General features: G+C 48.0%; 1 protein-coding gene across 1 annotated transcript in view; it reads left to right on the top strand.

Annotated features, from left to right (window-relative positions):
* Positions 1–19,930, top strand: part of grid2ipa (glutamate receptor, ionotropic, delta 2 (Grid2) interacting protein, a) — a 31,369-nt gene extending 11,439 nt beyond the window's left edge. Inside the window, 22 exon segments of the mRNA XM_048245480.1 lie at positions 3,568–3,727; positions 3,730–3,845; positions 5,246–5,331; positions 6,000–6,069; positions 6,736–7,044; positions 7,344–7,495; positions 8,276–8,413; positions 8,785–8,888; positions 9,249–9,396; positions 9,726–10,042; positions 10,309–10,335; positions 10,923–12,003; positions 12,050–12,417; positions 13,221–13,308; positions 13,902–13,991; positions 15,861–16,057; positions 16,276–16,431; positions 16,734–16,820; positions 16,989–17,118; positions 17,388–17,506; positions 17,747–17,911; positions 18,015–19,930. Coding sequence (XP_048101437.1) covers positions 3,568–3,727; positions 3,730–3,845; positions 5,246–5,331; positions 6,000–6,069; positions 6,736–7,044; positions 7,344–7,495; positions 8,276–8,413; positions 8,785–8,888; positions 9,249–9,396; positions 9,726–10,042; positions 10,309–10,335; positions 10,923–12,003; positions 12,050–12,417; positions 13,221–13,308; positions 13,902–13,991; positions 15,861–16,057; positions 16,276–16,431; positions 16,734–16,820; positions 16,989–17,118; positions 17,388–17,506; positions 17,747–17,911; positions 18,015–18,098 — 4,192 coding nt within the window. The 3' untranslated portion in view covers positions 18,099–19,930.
* Positions 19,931–19,982: the final 52 nt, after the last annotated feature.

The raw sequence follows: 19,982 nt of genomic DNA, 5'->3' as shown, positions 1-19,982 counted from the left end.
TTTCACATACTCAGACATGTACCCATTTTTTGCGGGACTGGATTTGACTCTCAGTGGAGGTAACAGATCTCATTCTGGCGTGTTGACTGCTGACATAAATAAGAGAGTTAAATAAGCAAATGAGCTGATTGATCAGGGGCTGTTAATTACCATCTGCACGCTGAATGCCAGTGTGACTGCACTGGGCTATAAGATGAAGGCCCAGGTGCCCCCCCCCCACTCTCTTTCTGTCTCTCTCTCTCTCTCTCCCTCTCTCTCTCTCTGGCCTACATTAAAGGTGGTGATGTGGAGCTGAGCTGGTAATGTGGAGCAGGATTGGGCACACCGAGTGACCTTGAGGCGCGGTGAGCTCTGTCTCTGAGTGACCTTGAGGCCCGGTGAGCTCTGTCTCTGAGTGAGTAATGTGCGGTAAACTCCCAGAAGTAAGCGGTGGTGTCCGTTTTTACCACAGGCCAAGATGGGCCAATCGTGAGCTCTCCATACACCTGTCAGGATGGGAAGTAGTGGTGATGACAAGAACTACCAACTGATGGTGGTGGTGGTGATGGATGATTTCTTGATTCATAAAGTGTATAGCTGTCTGCTAATTAGTAATGCATAATACAATTAATTATTTGATAACAGAGATGTGAGTCAAATTATGTCTAGTGAGATCTGATAACTAGTAACGGATGATGATTTGTAATGGCTAATGAGGATTTAGACTGATTTAGAATGATTTGTGGTGATTCATCATTTGTGATTCTTATGATTGCGGATGATTGGTGATGATTTGGAGTAATGGAGTAACGTATTTACATGCATTTCAACAAAGGTATACATTATTTCTTTCTCTCTTTATTGTCTCATCCTACTGTTTGTCTTGGTAAACAAATAAAGATCTCGGAACAATGATTCATAAACAAGATTGCCCACAGTATGAATTTAGTTCACGGTTACCATGGAGACAGGGGTGGAAGTAACTCATTTATAAAAAGTGGGCTATTTGTGAAATTCTTGCTATTTGTGGCTGAACCCAGACCTCTCTCTCTCTTTACATGTAGAAATGTGTGAGTGTATGTGAGGGTGGCTCGGGGGAGAGCTGTTTGTGTGTCACAGACGGAAATGTCTGGATCTCTCTGTTGTGGTTCTCTGAAGCTTTGCAAGATATATTTATGTATTTGTCTACTAGTTTTATTTGATCCAGTAGTCTGTGCAGCAAATGAGAACAGTGTGTTTATCTTGAGCACTCAACATACAGATAAACACACTTAACTGTATTCAACACTGTTTTAATGCAATCTTTTGCAGGCTATCAGTCAGGGTCTGCATAGGAGCCCTGGCGCATCTCAGAGGTAATATGGGAACTGTAATGATATACAAGATTTCACTGCTCACTGTGACCCAGTCAGAGTGGGATCGTAGAGATAATTTCTGAGCTGCCTTCTGTCTGCAGTTGGCATGGTGCCTCTTCCTCCCACTTGTCTCTCCATCTCTTGGGCTCCTCTCCGGGGGGCGGCTCCCTGACTGGGCCCCTGTGGGAGTACCATTCTCCTGTGCCAAGGTGTTCAACGTCATGTGATCCCAACCAGAACCAAAGTGGGTCCTCCCAGCTCCTCTCAATTCTGACCATCTCTATTGTCACATCATTTATTTAACAGCCTCCGGCCGACCAGAAGAGTTCGGTATCCCTGGGCCCTGTCGTGGGAGATGCCATAAGTCATTGGTTCTCAAAGTGGGGTCCACAGCACATTGTCAGGGGGTCCTGACAAAGTTTGCTACAAAATATGAAATTGTCCTACAGTATATGGCGAAAAATGCTACAGTATCAGTATTTGCCCAATTGATCTGCTGATACGTTACATCAATATGTCAAAACACTTTACTATTAATTAACCGCCAACACATGCACTATGTGTTCAACACAATAGGCCTATATTTGACAAAGAAACAACAATCCATTAAAAAAATCCTACATAGGCCTACTGTCAAAGTTCGCTAACATGACTATTGTGGTATTAGCACTCTACTGTATGTTTTTAAACATAAGCATCTAACAGAAAAAAAGGCTATACAGCTACATGATTAATTTAAGTTTTATGTGTTGCGATTATGAGGGGTCCTTGTAGAATTTTCCACTCTATGAGGGGTCCCCGGTCCACAAAAGTTTGAGAACCCCTGCCATAAGTAACTGAGTCACTTCCACTCCATCCTAGTCACTTGGCTGCAGATCCCTGGAGACTGACATGAGTGGTGAGTCAGAAGGCTCTGAGTGGGCAGGCACTGGGCGCAAGTGTGAGGAAGAAGTAATGAAATCGTTGTAGCCCTCACTTCATCTCAAGGTGCCATGCTCTCTGGCTGTTTCCCTTCTTTTTTTTTTTATTTCTCCCTCTCCCGCCTCAGGTTCTCTCTCTCTTTCCCACCCTCTCTCTTTCTCTTTCCATCTCCCTCTAAAGCTCTCACACAGTGCTGACAAGCTCTCTGTTCTCAAGGCTCTGTTCTACCATGTCATTTCTGGTACTGCAGTACCTGTCTGCAGCGCAAGCCGTTAGAGTTGACCTGACAGAGAGATGTCTGTTGATATGCAGCTGATCCCAGCTGGAAGCCTCTTCTCTCTCTCTCTCTCTCTCTCTCTCTCTCTCTCTCTCTCTCTCTCACTCTGCCTGGTAGTCTTGAGGTGCCTGAGGCATTTAATTCCCTGTGATGCCACATGTAGGTGCTCTATGCCTGAAGGCATGGCAGTGCTCTTCTCTCTCATCGCTGCACCAGATGCGACTGTATTTTTGTTTCTGAGTCAGTAACCACACATACCTACTCACTGAAAAAAGTGCTGAAGTTGGAAGTATATCCCTTGAATGAGCATTATGATTTCTCATAGAGGCAAGGGGAGCTGAGGAGAAAGAAAGAGAGAGAGGTGGAAAAAGGAGAAGAAAATGAAACTGACTGAAAACAAATGCCTCAAGGGCATGTCCATGCTGGTAGCTCTAACAAGTCAAGACTGCTCCATATATCTCAGTGTGTATCGAACTGTGCTCACTGTCCATCTCTTCTTCGTCTCTGTGATGGCTACTCCTGTACTTCCTCTCCTCTCTTCCTCTTTCAAAAGGGATGCAGTGAAAATAGACACAGTCAGAAAAATCTCACCTGTGATTTACATCTGGAACGACGACAGTCTAGTTAATGACTGGATGCTGTTTCTCTCTCCCTGTCTCTGTCTTATCACACCCCTATATTGTCATTGTAATATCACACATTTTTACCACCTCTCTTTTACCCACCTCTATCTTTTTTCTATCTTTTTCTCCTCTCTCTCTCTCTTGAACACACCCCTTTGTTTTCCCCCTAAGGATAACCCCCCTATCTTTTTCTCTCTCTCTTTCTCTCTCTCTCTCTCTCTGCTCAGCCATATTTCTACCTGAACATCACCTCGGCCCCTCCAGCTGTTGAAAGGCTGCTCACATCAGGCTCTCCCCACTCTCCGACTCTCACTCCTCTCTTGATCCCTTTTGCCCTTCTTTCTCTCTATCCCCCTCTTCTCTCTTTCTCACTGTTTCTTGTTCTCTGTCTCTTCTGCGCCATGTTCCTCAGGATCTTTATCCCCAAGAAGCACCGGCAGCGCTTCGACGAGGTGGTCTCCCAGAGCCTGATCAGCAGGCTGCGCGGCCGCAGCTTCAGCGAGCATCGGCACAACCGCCTGCGCCGCAGCCGCAGCGAGGACCACCCCGAGCGCCTGCTGGTTTCCGCACGCCAGCCAGCTCGTGCAGACCGGGCCACGAGGAGGGCCTGCCTCGCCTCGCTAGCCGGCCTCATAAGACCACCTCGCTCATCGCCGGACATGCCAGCGCTGCTGCCAACGCCAACCGCAGGTCAGAATGCACAGCAGCCCACAGGGCTGTCTCTGGCACACCACTGCTTATTATAGTCATGGCTGCACTCATACATCACCCAACCTCTTAGGAGCACATACTACTGTGTCATCCTACTTTACACACACTTTGCCAAGTCTAGAAATCACACTGACATTGACCCTGTGACCATGAAACCCGTTTCTATCACATACTGGACACAACCATAACATGCATATGTTATATACATCCTACTGTTGCTTTTTCACATTCTCTGCAGGTTAGGACTCATAGCAGGTCCATTAAAGTAGCTCACATCTCTAAATGGGACGTAGTATTGACAACATATGCTGATTTGCTCTACTGTAATATTGTACAGTTATGCAATATAAATATCTCATTTTGGTAATCAGCATCCCACAATGGTTTACCAGCTTTCTGTTATGGATGAAATATGCATTTGACTATCAGACTTGACAATTCAGTATGTTCATTTTAAGAACTGTGTTATATTAAACAGTGAATACCTTTCATCTTCCTGTGTTTTGTGCCTGCTATTTTTTGGCAGCCTGATGTATGCTGCTCATTAATTTGCGCTTGGCGAGTGAGAGAGTTTTTTCACTGTTATTTTATCACTTGCAATTACTGTATTTTCCTAGTAGTTTTGTAGTGCTATTCCATTAAATGTGTTTGAGGCTTGTGGAACAAATACATGGGAATAGGTGTGTGTGTGTGTGTGTGTGTGTGTGTGTGTGTGTGTGTTTGAGTGGTCGAGGAAGTCCGGGAGTGTGATTTAATGTCGGGCATAATTGCACAGTGAAGTGCTACAGAGCCTGATTCTTAAAAGTGAGACTTTTGTGAGGGAGGCACACTTCAGCTCAATCATGTATAATTACACCAGCAAGGGCCTTTTCTTCTGCCATCAAACTGATCTGGGTTCAGTTCCAATATCTGCAACCTCAGACAGGAGCATTATGTGACACATGGGATGCAGTGGTGTTTTGTGTAAAGCACTTAATTAACATATGAGCAGACTGTTGTGGATTATATCTGTAGGCAGTTATGGTAAATAGATTGAGGGTGAAGGCTGACATTGTGTGGTCCTAATGTCTAGGTGTAAGTGGTCAGCTACTTCTGGTGGATGAACAAAAGCGTTGCTAGATTGTGCTGAACATTCAACTTATGATACAATGAATGGTTGCCTTCTATGGTGGGTTAGAGGAAGGATGATACTGAGCTGCTTGAGGTATTACTCTTCTCTTACATGAGATCACTTAACAGCCCTCTTCAGTGGATGTGCTCAGTATTCTTCAGAGCTCAAGGGACCCAGCCAACTCTATCTGGTTCTTATAAACACTCCTTAAAACTCTTTTTTAACTTCCGTCCCCTTTTCCCTTGTATTTTGTGTTTTGCTCCCTCAGGACTGTGCGAGTGTACAAAGGCAACCAGAGCTTCGGCTTCACCTTACGAGGCCATGCTCCAGTCTGGATCGACTCTGTCATCCCAGGTCAGGATGAGGAAGGGGGTGGGCATAATCCTCAATTACATAATTAATTTGACTGCGTATGTTAACTCGCTCTGCCCTGATATACTGAAAGGTCTTCTCCATTTATATCCAGTTGGGCCATAGATTTCACATTTCAAGCACATAGCAGTGGAGTGTTTCCTGTGTAACACATTGCAAAGAAGGCTGTGAAGGAGACTGCAGGGTTTGAGGGACAGCTTGAAGGCTGCTTCTCACAGTCAGAGATCACAGGTGGTGGCAGAGCTCAGGGTGAAAACTGTGCCAAAGCTTGGATTTCTCAGACTTCCAAAATGAGAAAGAGAGGGGGAGGTGAAGAGCACCATGTGGGAAAGTGTCAATGAAGCAGATTGATAAACCAAACTCTTCGATCCGGCCTTATCTGGCTGTTATATGATCTTCTGTCTGTTGCCACAGGGCTCATATGAATTCTCAGATTTATTTTCCTTCCCCTTTCACATCTCTAGAGATCATGTGATCTCATTTTTAGTGTCAAATCTTTCACAGGCACACTATGTCCTGTGTTAACATAAAGCCCTTGCCTTCCGTCCTCATTATGTTTTAGTGTCCCTAAAGATGTGTCCTCACAAGATACCATTCTCCAGTATCTGTGTATCTCCTGTTAAAGTGACTTTTTGTCTGTCTCCTCACAGGTAGCCCGGCCGAGCAGGCAGGCCTGAAGCCTGGAGACCGCATCTTGTTCCTTAATGGACTGGACATGAGGTGGGTACCTGCAGACTGTCCCATTCCCCTTTAAAACCCTGTATGCTCTTACTGGGATTGCTTGTCATATTGAAGAAGGGAGTTTTTATTGTAGGGCTTTTAAGAAGGACATTTCTGCCACTGACTGACTGACTGACACTGGGGTGTAGAACTGCCCACTTATTTTTGTCTTTTCCTGAAAGGGACCAAACGTTTATAAAGAATAGTGCCCATTAAAGCACAGAGGTCATTGTGAGTAACACACCTTGCCTGACCGTATTGACGCGCTATTTGAAACTACTGGCCTCCGCTCTTTGATTCTGTCATTCATCAGCCTTGCTCTCAGTTGAATACGGGCCAGTCAAGATTCATGTAAACCATTTGAAGAGATTTTGCCTTTTTGTTCCTATATACAGTACATGTGTGTGTGTGTGTGTTATGCGGTATGTGTGTGTGGGTGTGTTATTGCGTAGGTGTGTGTGTGTGTGTGTGTGTGTGTGTGTGCGCTGCGGTATGTGGACGCATGTGTGGGCGCAGCGCAGCGTGCAGCGCAGTGCGTGTGTGTGTGTGTGTAAGGCGTGTGTGTGTCGCGTGCACCGTGTATGTGTGTGTGTGTGTGTGTGTGTGTGCATGTGTGTGTGTGTGTCTTTACTCTTTACTCATTCTTGTGAGCGTAACTCCCAACAGGAGCTGCTCCCATGAGAAGGTGGTGTCCATGCTGCAGGGCAGTGGCGCCATGCCCACGCTGGTGGTGGAGGACGGGCCGCCCATGTTCGTGCTGCCCGACCCCGATCTCCAGCCGCCGGGCGGGGCCTCCCCACAGGGCCGCTCGCGTTCCCGCTCGCCCGTGCTCACCTCCCTGCAGTGGGTGGCCGAGATCCTGCCGCCCAGCATCCGCGTGCAGGGCCGCACCTTCAGCCAGCAGCTGGAGCACCTGCTCACCCCACAGGAGCGCTACACCATCTGCAAGGCCCTGGAGGCCTTCTTCCAGCACAGGTGTGGCCCGCACTGGACAAACGGAGGGAAGGGGGGGTCATTTATTGCCTTTCATTCATTAGTATCATTTATTTATTAACTTACCACTAGGAAATACTGTACAGTAAGTGCTGCAAACGACTCAGTGTTTCATATCTATATGGAATGGAAAATCGTGATTGTTCACGGTCAGTTTCTCGAAGTGATAACAGCATTAATGCGAATAGGGAAAGGATTTGGCTATTAATGTGTGTCTGATGATAATGCGATGTTCAAGTGTGGAGCCAGGGGCTTGATTGGTAGGGGCTTTTTTCACACAGGAATGTGGACACTTTGATTGTGGACGTGTTCCCTGTGTTGGACACACCGGCCAAGCAGGTGATCTGGCAGTTCATCTACCAGCTGTTGACGTACGAGGAGCAGGAGCACTGCCAGACCAAGATCTCACGCTTCCTGGGCTACAGAGTCACAAGTGCGTATGGCACCCTGGGAGGTGGGGTACATGTGAGTGGGGGTGGGTGCTTGTTTGTGTACAGATGTCTGTGTGTGAACATGCTTGTGTGCGCGCAGCGCGTGGCTGCAGCGCAGGTAAAGGTGCGCTGCAGCGCAGGTGCGCAAGGGTGTGTGTGTGTGTGTGTGTGTGTGTGTGTAAGAGAGAGAGAGAGAGAGAGTGAGAGAGAGAGAGAGATTAAGATGATTATGTGAGTAGGGATGTGTGTATTATGATACACGATGATATGATTATTGTGCAGCGGCGCGGCAGGTGTTTCGCGTATAAGGCAGGTAGTGCTGTGTGTGTTGCATGCCCCTGTTGAGCCTGAGCCGGCCCCTGAGCCCCAATTCAGCAGCTCCACAGAAGGTGACGGCACACCTGCTGGTGAGTGCGTGCGTGCGTGCGTGCGTGCGTGCGTGCGTGCGTGCGTGCGTGCGTGCGTGCGTGCGTGCGTGCGTGTGTGCGTGCGTGCGTGCGTGCGTGCGTGCGTGCGTGCGTGCGTGCGTGCGTGCGTGCGTGCGTGCGTGCGTGCGTGCGTGCGTGCGTGCGTGCGTGCGTGCGTGCGTGCGTGCGTGCGTGCGTGCGTGTGTCTTGGCGTGTCGTGTGTGTGTGTGTGTGTGTGTGTGTGTGTGTAAGAGAGAGAGAGAGAGAGTGATTAAGATGATTACGAGTAGGGAGATCTAATAATGATGATGGGTGATTATCTGGGCATGGCACGTGCCTGCAATAATAATAACGTGTGTGCTGTGTGTGTTGCAGTGCCCCCTGTTGAGCCTGAGCCGGCCCCTGAGCCCCACCGGCGCAGCAGCTCCATGAAGGTGACGGGCACCACCTACAGGAGTAGTGTGAGAGGACGCAGCTCAGACGACCTGGTCATCGGCACACATCTGGGCATGGGTACTACACACACACACTCACACACACACACAGGCACTCTACACACACACACACACACACACACACACACACACACACACACACACACAGGCACACACACAGGTGATGGTACTTTATAGTCAATACAACTTGACCTGTCAATGGAGTCACACACAGGTGGAAACTTTACTCATCCATCATGTCACTTGACCATTTCGTGTGTGTGTGTGAGTCACAGGTACATCGGAAACACTCATCCATCATGTCACATGCATTTCACAAGTGTTCAACTGTTATCTTTTTTTTTCCATCCTTCACTCAAAAATACATACTCATAGTCCAGTGTGAACAGTACAGCTGATGCTGACAGTGCCCCCTTGTGTCTGTTTGAGGCATCCGCACGGAGCCTGTGGAAGTAGGCATGAGGCTGGCTCCCGGGGAGAGGCAGTCCGGAGATGGCACCTCCCTCCCAGAGACGCCCAACAACCTGACCAACGTAAGGACCACCATCCATCCATCGCTCACCGCAGTCACACTCTCTGGTCTTCCTCACTGGCACGATGAGCAAGACCGTCTCCCAGTTTGCCTCTGTGCGTGCCTAGCACGCGCACACCATACACAGGGCACTATGATACACAGGGCACTGAGCAGCACGGTCACTTTTACCTGCCAGTGCTTAGGGCACTCCAGACACTGCCAGTACCAGACAGCGAATGAGTCAATGATTGACATGGGAAAGTGACAGTGGTGTAACAGGGTCAGTGAATGTGTTTGTAGAAGTGACACTGATGGTGTGATGCTCCGGCCATTAGGGGTGGATGATTAACACCGCGGTTGTTTTGCTGTCCTTCGGTAGCTGTCCGCTGTGTATGCGGAGCTGGAGAATGCGTACGCAGGGAAGCGGTCAAAGTCCCTCAAGAGTCGCCCTCCGCCTGCTCCTGACTCTCTGGTTGGCATAGACCCCTTCACACATGCCCCTTCTCCATCCATGCGGACAACTTCAGGTAATGGGTGCACAGGTACTCAAACACAAGCACGCACAAACATACTGTACACACACACACACACACACACACACACAGACACACAGACACACTCACTCAGACAAGCAATATTTAACAGGAAGTTAATTAAAGGATGTGTGGAAAATTTGGGGTGAGCAATGTTTGGCATGAGGTAAAAAGTCAAGGATTATCCTTGATCTATTTGATTACATAATCTGTTGTGTTGACCTGTTGTGGGTGCAGTTTTAATGAAATGTGTGTGTGTGTGTGTGTGTGTGTGTGTGTGTGTGTGTGTGTGTGTGTGTGTGTGCATCTATGATTGTGAGCAGGCAGCAGAAAGCACCAGCCCCCCCAACAGCAGCCCCAGCAATGGTCCGAGCCTCTCCCTGAGCCCCAGTACTACCCCCCTGTGCTGCCCACGCAGACCAGTGCCGAGTCCAACCCCTACATCAGCCTGGACAGCCCCCCGCCCTCGCCCCCCGACTTTGCCCCGAGCCCTCCGCAGCGCCTCCGCAAGCGCTACACCTTCTCCCGACCCCCACGCACCGTGGACACCGAACGCTTCCTAGAGGCCCTCAGCCAGCAGATGGGTCAGTCCACCGTCGGCCCAGACGACTTCCTCTCCCCCGAGAACGACTACGAGGAAGTGAGTGTGAGCTCTGACTCTGTTTCTCTGTTTCTTACAAGACAATATGTTTCTTCCTCAAATATTTATTGATCTATTTACTTCCTGTGAGCTAGTAAAGTGCTTGTTTAAAGTGTTTCTGCTGAGGGAGGGGGGGAGGAGGGCACAGTAGTTGTTGGTTGTAGTTTTGATGCTACAGTGACCCACATAAGATGTCCTGTGAGAAGCGTTCTCAGTGTTCCCTGTAACATCGTGTCCCTGTGGTCTGTGATTGATGGTAATGCTAGGATGTTGTCCAGATGGGCTTCCAGGACCTGGAGGATGAGGAGATGGAGGAGGAGGAGGAGGACATGGAGGAGGAAGAGGAGGAGCTAGAGGAGGAGGAGGAGGAGGAGGAGGAGCTAGAGGAGGAGGAGGAGGAAGAGGAGGAGCTAGAGGAGGAGGAGGAGGAGGAGGAGGAGGAGGAGGAGGAGGACATGGAGGAGGAAGAGGAGGAGCTAGAGGAGGAGGAGGAGGACATGGAGGAGGAAGAGGAGGAGCTAGAGGAGGAGGAGGAGGAGGAGGAGGAGGAGGACATGGAGGAGGAAGAGGAGGAGCTAGAGGAGGAGGAGGAGGACATGGAGGAGGAAGAGGAGGAGCTAGAGGAGGAGGAGGAGGAGGAGGACATGGAGGAGGAAGAGGAGGAGCTAGAGGAGGAGGAGGAGGACATGGAGGAGGAAGAGGAGGAGCTAGAGGAGGAGGAGGAGGACATGGAGGAGGAAGAGGAGGAGCTAGAGGAGGAGGAGGAGGAAGAGGAGGAGCTAGAGGAGGAGGAGGAGGAGGACATGGAGGAGGAAGAGGAGGAGCTGAGGATGTGGAGGAGGAGGAGGAGGAGGACATGGAGGAGGAAGAGGAGGAGCTAGAGGAGGAGGAGGAGGAGGAGGAAGAGGACGAGGGCGAGGAGGGCGAGGAGGGAGGCGTCTTCCTGCCCCCGGAGTTGAGCAGTGCCAGCGAGCTGCACAGCGGCCCCAGCAGTGAGGACGCCAGCTCGCTCACCTACTCCTCCGGCTCCGAGCCCATCCCTCCACCCCCCCTCACCCCCCCTCCCCCGCCGCCCGTCCAGTTCAACGACCAGTCCGGGCACCCCGGAGGTGGGGGTGGTGGCGGTGGTGGGGTGGCTTACACCCCTGAGCACGGCGGCCGCGTGCTGACCTTCCGCCGGCACCCTGGGCCCCCTCCGCCTCCCCCTCCCCGGTCCAACCCGCCGGCGTCGGGCCCCAAGCGGCACTCGCTGCACAAGGTGCTGCCCACCCGGGAGGACCTGCTGATGGACCACCCACAGCAGCAGCAGCAGCAGCAGCACCCGCAGCTGCAGCACTACCAGGAGCCCATGGACCAGCACCAGGAGCACCACTCCCTCCCAGTGCAGCCCACCCCGCAGGCTGTCCACCAGGGCCAGCAGCAGCACCACCACCACCAGTCCCTGCCACGCTGCCCTCGCCTGAGGCCGGCGTCCACCCTGGCCATGCTGTGCTCTACCAGATGCACCAGGCCCAGCAGGCCCAACAGGCACACCAAGCCAAACAGGCACACCAAGCCCAACAGGCCCAACAGGCCCAACAGGCTCAGGCCGCTCACCATCACACTCAGCAGGCCCACCAGACCTACCAAACTCACCAGAGCCACCAGGCGCAGCACCCCCATCACCACTCCCCCAGCCCTGTGCAGCAGCTCCACCATATGCACCACCACCACCACCCACACCACTCCCACCACCACCACTCACAACAGCAGATGCAACAGCAGCAGCAGATCCAGCAGCAGATCCAGCAGCAGATGCAACAGCAGCAGCAGCAGCAGCAGCAGCAGTCTCCCCACCAGATGCAGCAGATCCAGATCCACCAGACCTACCCGCCGGCCCAGCCGGCTCACCTGCTCCAGCAGGTGCACCAGACGCATCCCATCCACCACTCCTACTCGCACCCCATCCACCCCGGCCAGCAGTACCAGCCGGCAGTGCTCACCACCTTCCAGCCTCTGCCTCCCCAGCAGCAGCCCCCGCCGCAGCCCCAGCAACCCCACAGCCTCCACCCCTGCCCCAGCAACAGCATCAGCAGCATCATCAGCATCAACAGCATCATCAGCAGCACGGCCAAGCCCATCAGAGCCATCAGCCGCACCCGTCCAGCCAGCAGGCCCGCCAGAGCCCCCAGCCCCAGGCCATGGCCCAGGCCCAGGCCCATCACCACGCCCAGGGTCATCACTCGGAGCTGGAGCCCCCGCCGCCTCCGCCCCCTCCCCCGCCCTGCGAGCCTCCGCCGCTGCCCCGCCAGCCCACTCTGGACTCCAGCCACATGAGCGTGAAGCGTCTGCGCTGGGAACAGGTGGAGAACTCCGAGGGCACCATCTGGGGACAGGTGAGTCCAAGCAGCAGCAGCAGCAGCAGCAGCAGCAGCAGGAGCAGCAGAAGCGGCAGCATCAGTAGGTGAGCTCAGGCTCTCCGGTAGCTGCAGGAGAACATTCTAGAACATGTGAGCTCAGGTGGCATAAGTGTGGAGGTGGGGGAGGTAATGAGGACATCTGAGATATTCATAGTAGCCCTGTTATTAGTATCTGTAGATATACAGCAAGGACAAAAGTGATGACAAGATGTAATGGTGAATTTAAGTTAAAGTCCCTGTAAACCAAAATTGGATTTAGAACCTTGGAACCTTGTATAGGTTAGAAAACTACTGAAAACATGTGTAAAGTCTTTAAACTATGTAGTACTGAATTGTGGAGTTAGACCACTAAACAGGACATTGACACTTTGAAATCTGCAAGCATTGTGGGAAAATCTGCTTTCTACAGTATAAGATGCATTTTGTGCTTTCACTAATTATTCATCTATCTGACTGAAGAATAATGCTCGTTAGAATCAGCTGGTTTAGAGAATGATCTATGTGGTGAGACAGTTTAGGTGTGGCTTCAGCACAGTCAGTGGACCTGCCTACACAATTTCTGAGATGAATGTACCCTTCAAATGCCTATATGTAACGTACTTGTCAATGTTTTTATTCTGAGTGGTTTATTCTGGGTGGTTAAATGATACCCTTTTTCTGTGATGTGACAAATATTTATATTTGACAGGTGTTGAAAGGTTGTGATGTGAGATACAGTATGTGTTGGATTGTTTATGTGTTGAGTAAAGCTTTTCTCTATTTGTCCTCGTAACCTGTAGATGGGGGAAGATTCTGATTTCGATAAGCTGAGTGACATGGTGAAGTATCTTGACCTTGAACTGCACTTTGGAACTCAGAAGGCTCCAGGTTTGTAGATTGAGTGTGTGTGTGTGTGTGTGTGTGTGTGTGTGTGTGTCTGTGTGTGTGTGTGTGTGTGTGTGTGTGTGTGTTTGAGTGGTTGAGTGGACAAGGAAGTCAGGGAGTGTGATTTTATGTCGGGCGTTAATTGCACAGTGAAGTGCTACAGAAATGTGTGTGTTCTGTGTACAGAAAGTTGTGTGTTCTCTGTGTGAAAGACACTTTGGGTAATTAGAACAGTCTGTCACTCTTCAAAAGGACGTTTAATTAATGCACCTCTTGATAATAACATTAACACTTTCTGTGGCCTGAATGTTGCTGTCAGTGACCCACTTTGATCTATATCAGTGGCCAATTTCCCCAAAAACTTTTTATGTACTTTTGTACTTATGTATCTAAGAGAGTGAATATTCAGAATGTTGCACCATCCTCCTCATCCCTGTTTACTCCCTCCTGCCTCATTAGTCCCGCCTAGTCCCTGGTATGATGAGATCTAGTGTGTTTGTCTGTGCCACTGTTTACTCCCTACATCCCTTTCAAAATGCTTGAAGCCACTTGTCTGTATGGAAAAGTAACAGTCTCTCTGTGGCCTCCTGTGTCAGTGGCTGTTCCAGAGCCTGTACCTCAGCCCGAGACCTTCAAGAAGAAGGATGTTGTGGAGATCCTCTCCCACAAGAAGGCCTACAACGCCTGTGAGTATGGAACAAGTAGCGTCTGATAGTTGTCTCTTTGTCTCAGGTATAGGAACGTCACCTATTACCAACCGTCAAGTATTTCCAACCTCTTGCGTGTATGTGTCACTTAATATTAATTTCTATACAAACCAAGATGGCGGATTCCTAAAAAACGCAAGCACCCTCACCATAAGTGTATCTAAATTAGCTATGTACCAAAAATTACATTTTACCATGACTCGAAGAGCTGTAAACAGTGTTGTAAGGCTGCGTGTACAAATCCACTTGGAGCTCCAGTGGAATTTTGATTTGTGATGAAAATTCTCGGTCTAACCGTTGATGTGCCGTGAGAAAGGTTGGAAATAGGCACTCACCAGCCCAGCAATAAACTCAGAGCGTGGTAAACAAAATCGGATATTTCAGGCAGTAAAAGCCCTGGAAAGAACCAAACTAGATTTTGTTCAAATCTACACACCTTTGGCTACTGAAAAATGTAAGGTTCATTTATCAAATGTTATTTTGAAGTATTAAAAAAACATTGTTGTTTTAGGATTTTCGAACGAAAGGGTTGTTAAATGGTGGTTTTACGATAGTGTATTGTATTTTTTTTACTGTAGATCTATCAGACCCAGATTGAGTCTCTTGGCACCTGAACTAATTGGTTCAGGAACCAATCTGTGTCAGAACACATCAGGTGATGTCTGACTGGCAGGACCATCTGTGTGGGAGTGTGTGAAATGAAAGTAGATTGAATGTGTATGTGGCCTACATTATTCAATGATGACCGAATGTACTGAAGTACAGAATGTGTAACATGGCATCTGGATGTGATTATGGGGTGTGTTTCAACCACTACAATTGGATAAACCTAACCAATCAGAGCAACACAATATGCAAATCTAATATGGGAAACGGCAAAAGCACCCTTCTTTTCAACAAATGCCTTAATCACAGTTTTCTATTCATCTTTTAAAGTTATTGTACTGTCAATATCTTGTATAACAGACGTGATGGCAAAATCTAAACATCTTGCTTCTCCAGCTGCAATCTTGTTGTAAACTAAATTAACTCAAGCACACTCAGATGATCTGTATGACTCACTGTTGCTCATCTGTCCACCCTTGTATAAAGCCTGATCCCAAGTGATTTGATTGGCCTGAACACACCCTGACTGGGCATATAGACTTCTCAAGAGCCCAGATCGAATGTTGTGGGCAGGGTAAATTTGGGCTGGCTTCCAGGCTAGCACTATCACTGATTTTGTGGGTTTTTTTCTGTATTTGTATAAAAGTGATTTGTCTTTCCATCATACTTTTCCCTCTCTGACTCAGTTTGGGTGTTTATTTCCTTTAGAATATTTATACTATGCATTGATTTCAGACACAACATGTTGTGTGTTATAAACCATGCTTTGCCTCTCCAAATTGGCAATTATACTCTCAAGGGGGCTTCACATTGTACACACAAGTGGCAACGCTGCACTATGAAATCCATTATTGTCAATGGCTTGTGCGTGCAAGAACTGGCCTGCCGCTGCACTGAGCAAAGCACAGCGCAAGCGGCATTTTACCTCAACCAAGGGCAACCTAGCAGTGAGCGCAGGTGAGAATAGCTGTTTATTTCTCCTCACTGGGACTGTGTTTAATATTGCCCTCTTCCAGATTGTTTACCTTAGCATTCACTTATCTATAACATACTTTACTAGATAGATAGATAGATAGATACTTTAATGATCCCCAAGGGGAAATTCAAGTTTACTGACGATTGGCACATTGTAGTCTTTTAATTGTGTCTTGCTTTTAATGCGTTTGGTACTATCTCAAACCAAATCTCTGTCCCTGACCCTTATCTTGACTGACAATACTGTTTTCTCTACGCCCCTGTCAGCCATCTTGATTGCTCACCTAAAGCTGTCCCCGGCGGAGTTACGTCAGGTGCTGATGACCATGGCCACCGAGCGTCTGGAATCCGCGCACATCAAGCAGCTTCTGCTCTACGCCCCGGACGAGGAGGAGGTCAGGAAGTATGAGCTGTACAGGCAGGACCCCAACAAGCTCAGCGAGCCCGACCAGTTTGTGCTGCAGGTAGCGTTACTGCACTGAGGGATGCTTACTTGTGGTCACTTGATAGGATAACAGCCTTTGCTACCCTTTTCGAACCTCTTGTATGTCTGTGTCATTCAAGATGTTTATAAATGCACATTATTATGTGTCTGTCTGTCTGTCTGTCTCTCTGTGTCTGTCTGTCTGTCTGTCTGTCTGTCCCTATGTGTGCATGTGTGCCTGTCTGTGTGTGAGCACAGATGCTGTCTGTTCCTGAGTACAAGACCCGTTTGCGGAGCCTGTTTTTTAAGACCACCCTGCAGGAGAAGACGGAGGAGATGCGCGGGGCCTACGAGTGTGTCTACACAGCCTCCATGGAGCTCAAGACCAGCAAGAAGCTGGCCAAGATCCTGGAGGTGCCGCCCTCCTTATCCGCACCTCATTAACAAACAACTAACCTTCCTTATCATCCCAGCGCAAAAAGGAACCATGCCGAGTAACACACTGTGATAAGATAAGCCATAATCTCACTTAGACCTCTATATATCTCCCCTGTAAGATTATTTAACTGTATTCATAGGTAACACTAGACCTGTCTTGTTTACACCAGAAGTGCAACCTTTCTCAGTTACTGCTGAATGATTAGTTTTTGAAAATGTTTTTCATTTTGTATTGGCTATTCAGTTTGTATTGGCTATTGGTTTTAAATGTCTTTCAGTTTGTATTGGCTATGGGGAATTACCTGAACAATGGCCAGCCCAAGACTAATAAGACCACTGGGTTTAAAATCAATTTTCTCAATGAGGTGAGCCCTTCAGAACTCCCATCTCTTCAATATTGTGGAAAAGCTATGTGAAACCAAGCTCACAGAATGAATTTGTCTTTGCCGAGCCAATTAAAAGTGTTTCTGTGCTGAAGATCTTACTCCTGCCTGCCGTATCAGAACACAGCTCTTGTTTGTTCCGGCCCCTAGCTCAGCACAACCAAAACTGTGGATGGGAAGTCCACCTTTCTGCACATTCTTGTCAAGTCACTTTATCAACACTTTCCAGAGGTGCTGGACTTTGCCAAGGAACTGACAACAGTGCCCCTGGCAGCCAAAGGTATGGTGGGAAGAGGCCAGGCACAACTGGAAGGAGGGTTTATGCTTGCTTGTGTTCAGTACTGAACTTCAGTGCCAAGACTTACAGTTGCCAATTCCTAAAAAATCAGCAAATTTTTCTGCAATTCTGCAAATTTGTAGGTGTACTACAAAGAACCATGTTAATGTATCAATGTTCTCACACAGTGCGTTTGTTAAGACATTCAGGAGGAACAATGAGTTGGTATACAGAGGCTGAAACATTTCTACTGTGTGCAATCTGTTTGCCAGTGAATCAGAGGAACATCACCTCTGACCTCAACGACCTGCATGGCACCATCCAGGAGATCCGCACGGCCTGTCAGAAGATGCCAGCCACATCCGAGGACCGCTTCGCTGTGGTCATGAGTGTATCCTTTTTGCTGCGTGCCCTCCCAAGGCCTTAGCATGGCACCACAAAACCCAAGAAAGGCAGATGTATGCTGACTATGCTCCTTTGACCTTTGTGTAGACCATTAAGGTCACAGTTCAAGCATTCAAAGAGTCATGATTTCAGCCAATGGTACTGATGAGTCTGCACAAAGTGTGGCTGTATACTGTGCCATATTGTATGCTTTTTGAGGAGTTGAGCCTTGACGACTTGTACACAGGGCTTTCTGGAGAACTCACACCCAGCGGTGCAGTCTCTGGAGTCCCTGCAGCAGAGGGCCATGGAGGAGTTCTTCCGCGTCGCCTCCTTTTTCGGCGAGAACAGCGCGGCCACCACCGTCGATGCTTTCTTTGGCATCTTCGCCGAGTTCATGTCCAAATTTGAGGTACGCTGTCACATCTCCAATCATTTTATTTCATCCATGTTTGGTTTGTTTTATTTACTCAAGTATTTGTTTGTTTGTTTACTTTCTGTGTTTGTGTTTTCAGAGGGTTTTGAGTGAGAACCAGGCAACAGAGAATCCTCCACGGAGTCCCCGAAGCCCACGCGTAGCCTCACCTCTTGCGTGGTGAGGGGTGCCAGACACACACACACACACACACACACACACACACACACACACACACACACACACACATGAAATATCACGTGACACATTGTCTGTGACTCCATGACAGTAACCATGAAGAGACGTGTAAAGCAGATAAGATGACCTTTGCCAATTCTACAACACTGGTGTAGAAGTCCTCTGAACTGGAGAATTTCTACGGTGGAATAATGATGAATGTCTTAATTTCTACAAGATGGATTTGGTCGGCAGAGGAGACACACAGTAAAGACACAGTCTGACTCAAATCTGTTGTTCCTTTCCCAGTGTGGGGATTAACTAGTAATTAAACCCCACACATGTCTGAAGAGCAGCCTTACCAGTGTTCCTTGACTATTTAAACTAATTAAACTGAGCTCAGAACAGCCATCATTAGCACAGAATTTTGTGCGGTATCATCTTGCAAGTACCCTGGCTAACACCAGACCGCTTATTAAATCAAATTTACCAACAGGTTTGTCTGGGTTAATCTAGGCTACCTTGCAAGTGTGTACGTAAGCTGAGATGGTATTGAGTGTCCTGAGGAACTACTTCTGTAGACAAATTCTGCAGTAAGAATCTTGTTAATTCAAACCTGTGCAAATAGACTGTAGACGTAAGAGTATACGACAACATTGACTTTTATGCTGAATGTATGTTGTAATTACCCTGTATTGAAAGCAAGTGTTGTTATTATACAGTATTCATATCTAAAATCTAATGTCTGTGAAATCTTTCACATTATGCTTTGGCTTCTTGTTCCAAACTGCTGTATTGAATGTATACACTGTTGAGCATTGTAAGGGCTTGGACTTAACTTATTGATCACATTAAGTTTAATTTAGTTTGTTTTGTAAAATGTACAACAGGAATCCTCCATTTTCTTTTTCTTCTTCAGTTAGGAATTCATAGGAAGCAGACATTTCCTCCTCTGTTGGTTTTGGTTCCCTCAGTTTTATCTTTTAGTTAAATAGCAGATTAGATTTAAACACTTTTATATCATAAAGGCATCTTCACCAATTCTTTATGTGGTTTTGTTTCTTTACTACAGCCCAAGACTAGACTGTGAAATATAAGTTGGAAGAAGTTATTATCATGGATAGAAGTGGTTCTCATTTGTAAAAGTGTATATAGATGTGCCTATAAATTATTGACCATGTACCAGGAGTACTACCAGAATGGCATAGCCTACCATGCTTCAGCTAATGTGTATATTCTGGCATGTGGTAGAATTTTAAAGCATTTATGATTTTACTAATATATCAGCATTGTTATAATTTGATTACGTCCTCCACACTTAACAGCTTGATGACCATGTGTCCTTCGAATGGGGTTAATGTGTGTGACCATGGGTCCTTCAACCTCTCTGATATTGCTAAGTCATGCTGTATAAATCTAAATGGCTCTTCATGCGCCTGGCTCTGTTTGCAGTGACACTTTTGGGTGGCAGCAGCAGCAGCACAGCACTGGTTACAGTGTTCCCTATTTGGAACACTTTGCAAAAGCGGTAGGGCGGATGGACATATAATCCTGAATGAAATAAAAAGAAAGATACAGTAAAGATACAGTACAAAACTCCAGATAAGCCTTGCAACCATGTCATTTTAGGTGCTTGTGATAAGACTGTTGTGCTGGGCTTTGTGTAAGAGCTTGATAAGGGCCATTTGACTTGAGGGAACATTTAGGCGTTTCTTTGGCCTGTGTTGAAAAGTGTGGTCTTACAATGCTGTCAGTCTGTCATTAACTTGTAGACACGTTTTGACAGTGTTGCTGTTTGTTGTCATTACCTGTGTGGGTAATAAAACACTTACATTTTAACCTGCGTGTGTGGAATGCTGAATACGGTGTTTGGAGTTTGATCCTTGGTTCC

This window comes from Alosa alosa, chromosome 6 (genome assembly GCF_017589495.1).
Source record: "Alosa alosa isolate M-15738 ecotype Scorff River chromosome 6, AALO_Geno_1.1, whole genome shotgun sequence".
Classification (NCBI taxonomy): Eukaryota; Metazoa; Chordata; class Actinopteri; order Clupeiformes; family Clupeidae; genus Alosa; species Alosa alosa.
This window is presented reverse-complemented; position numbering and strand designations above follow the sequence as displayed.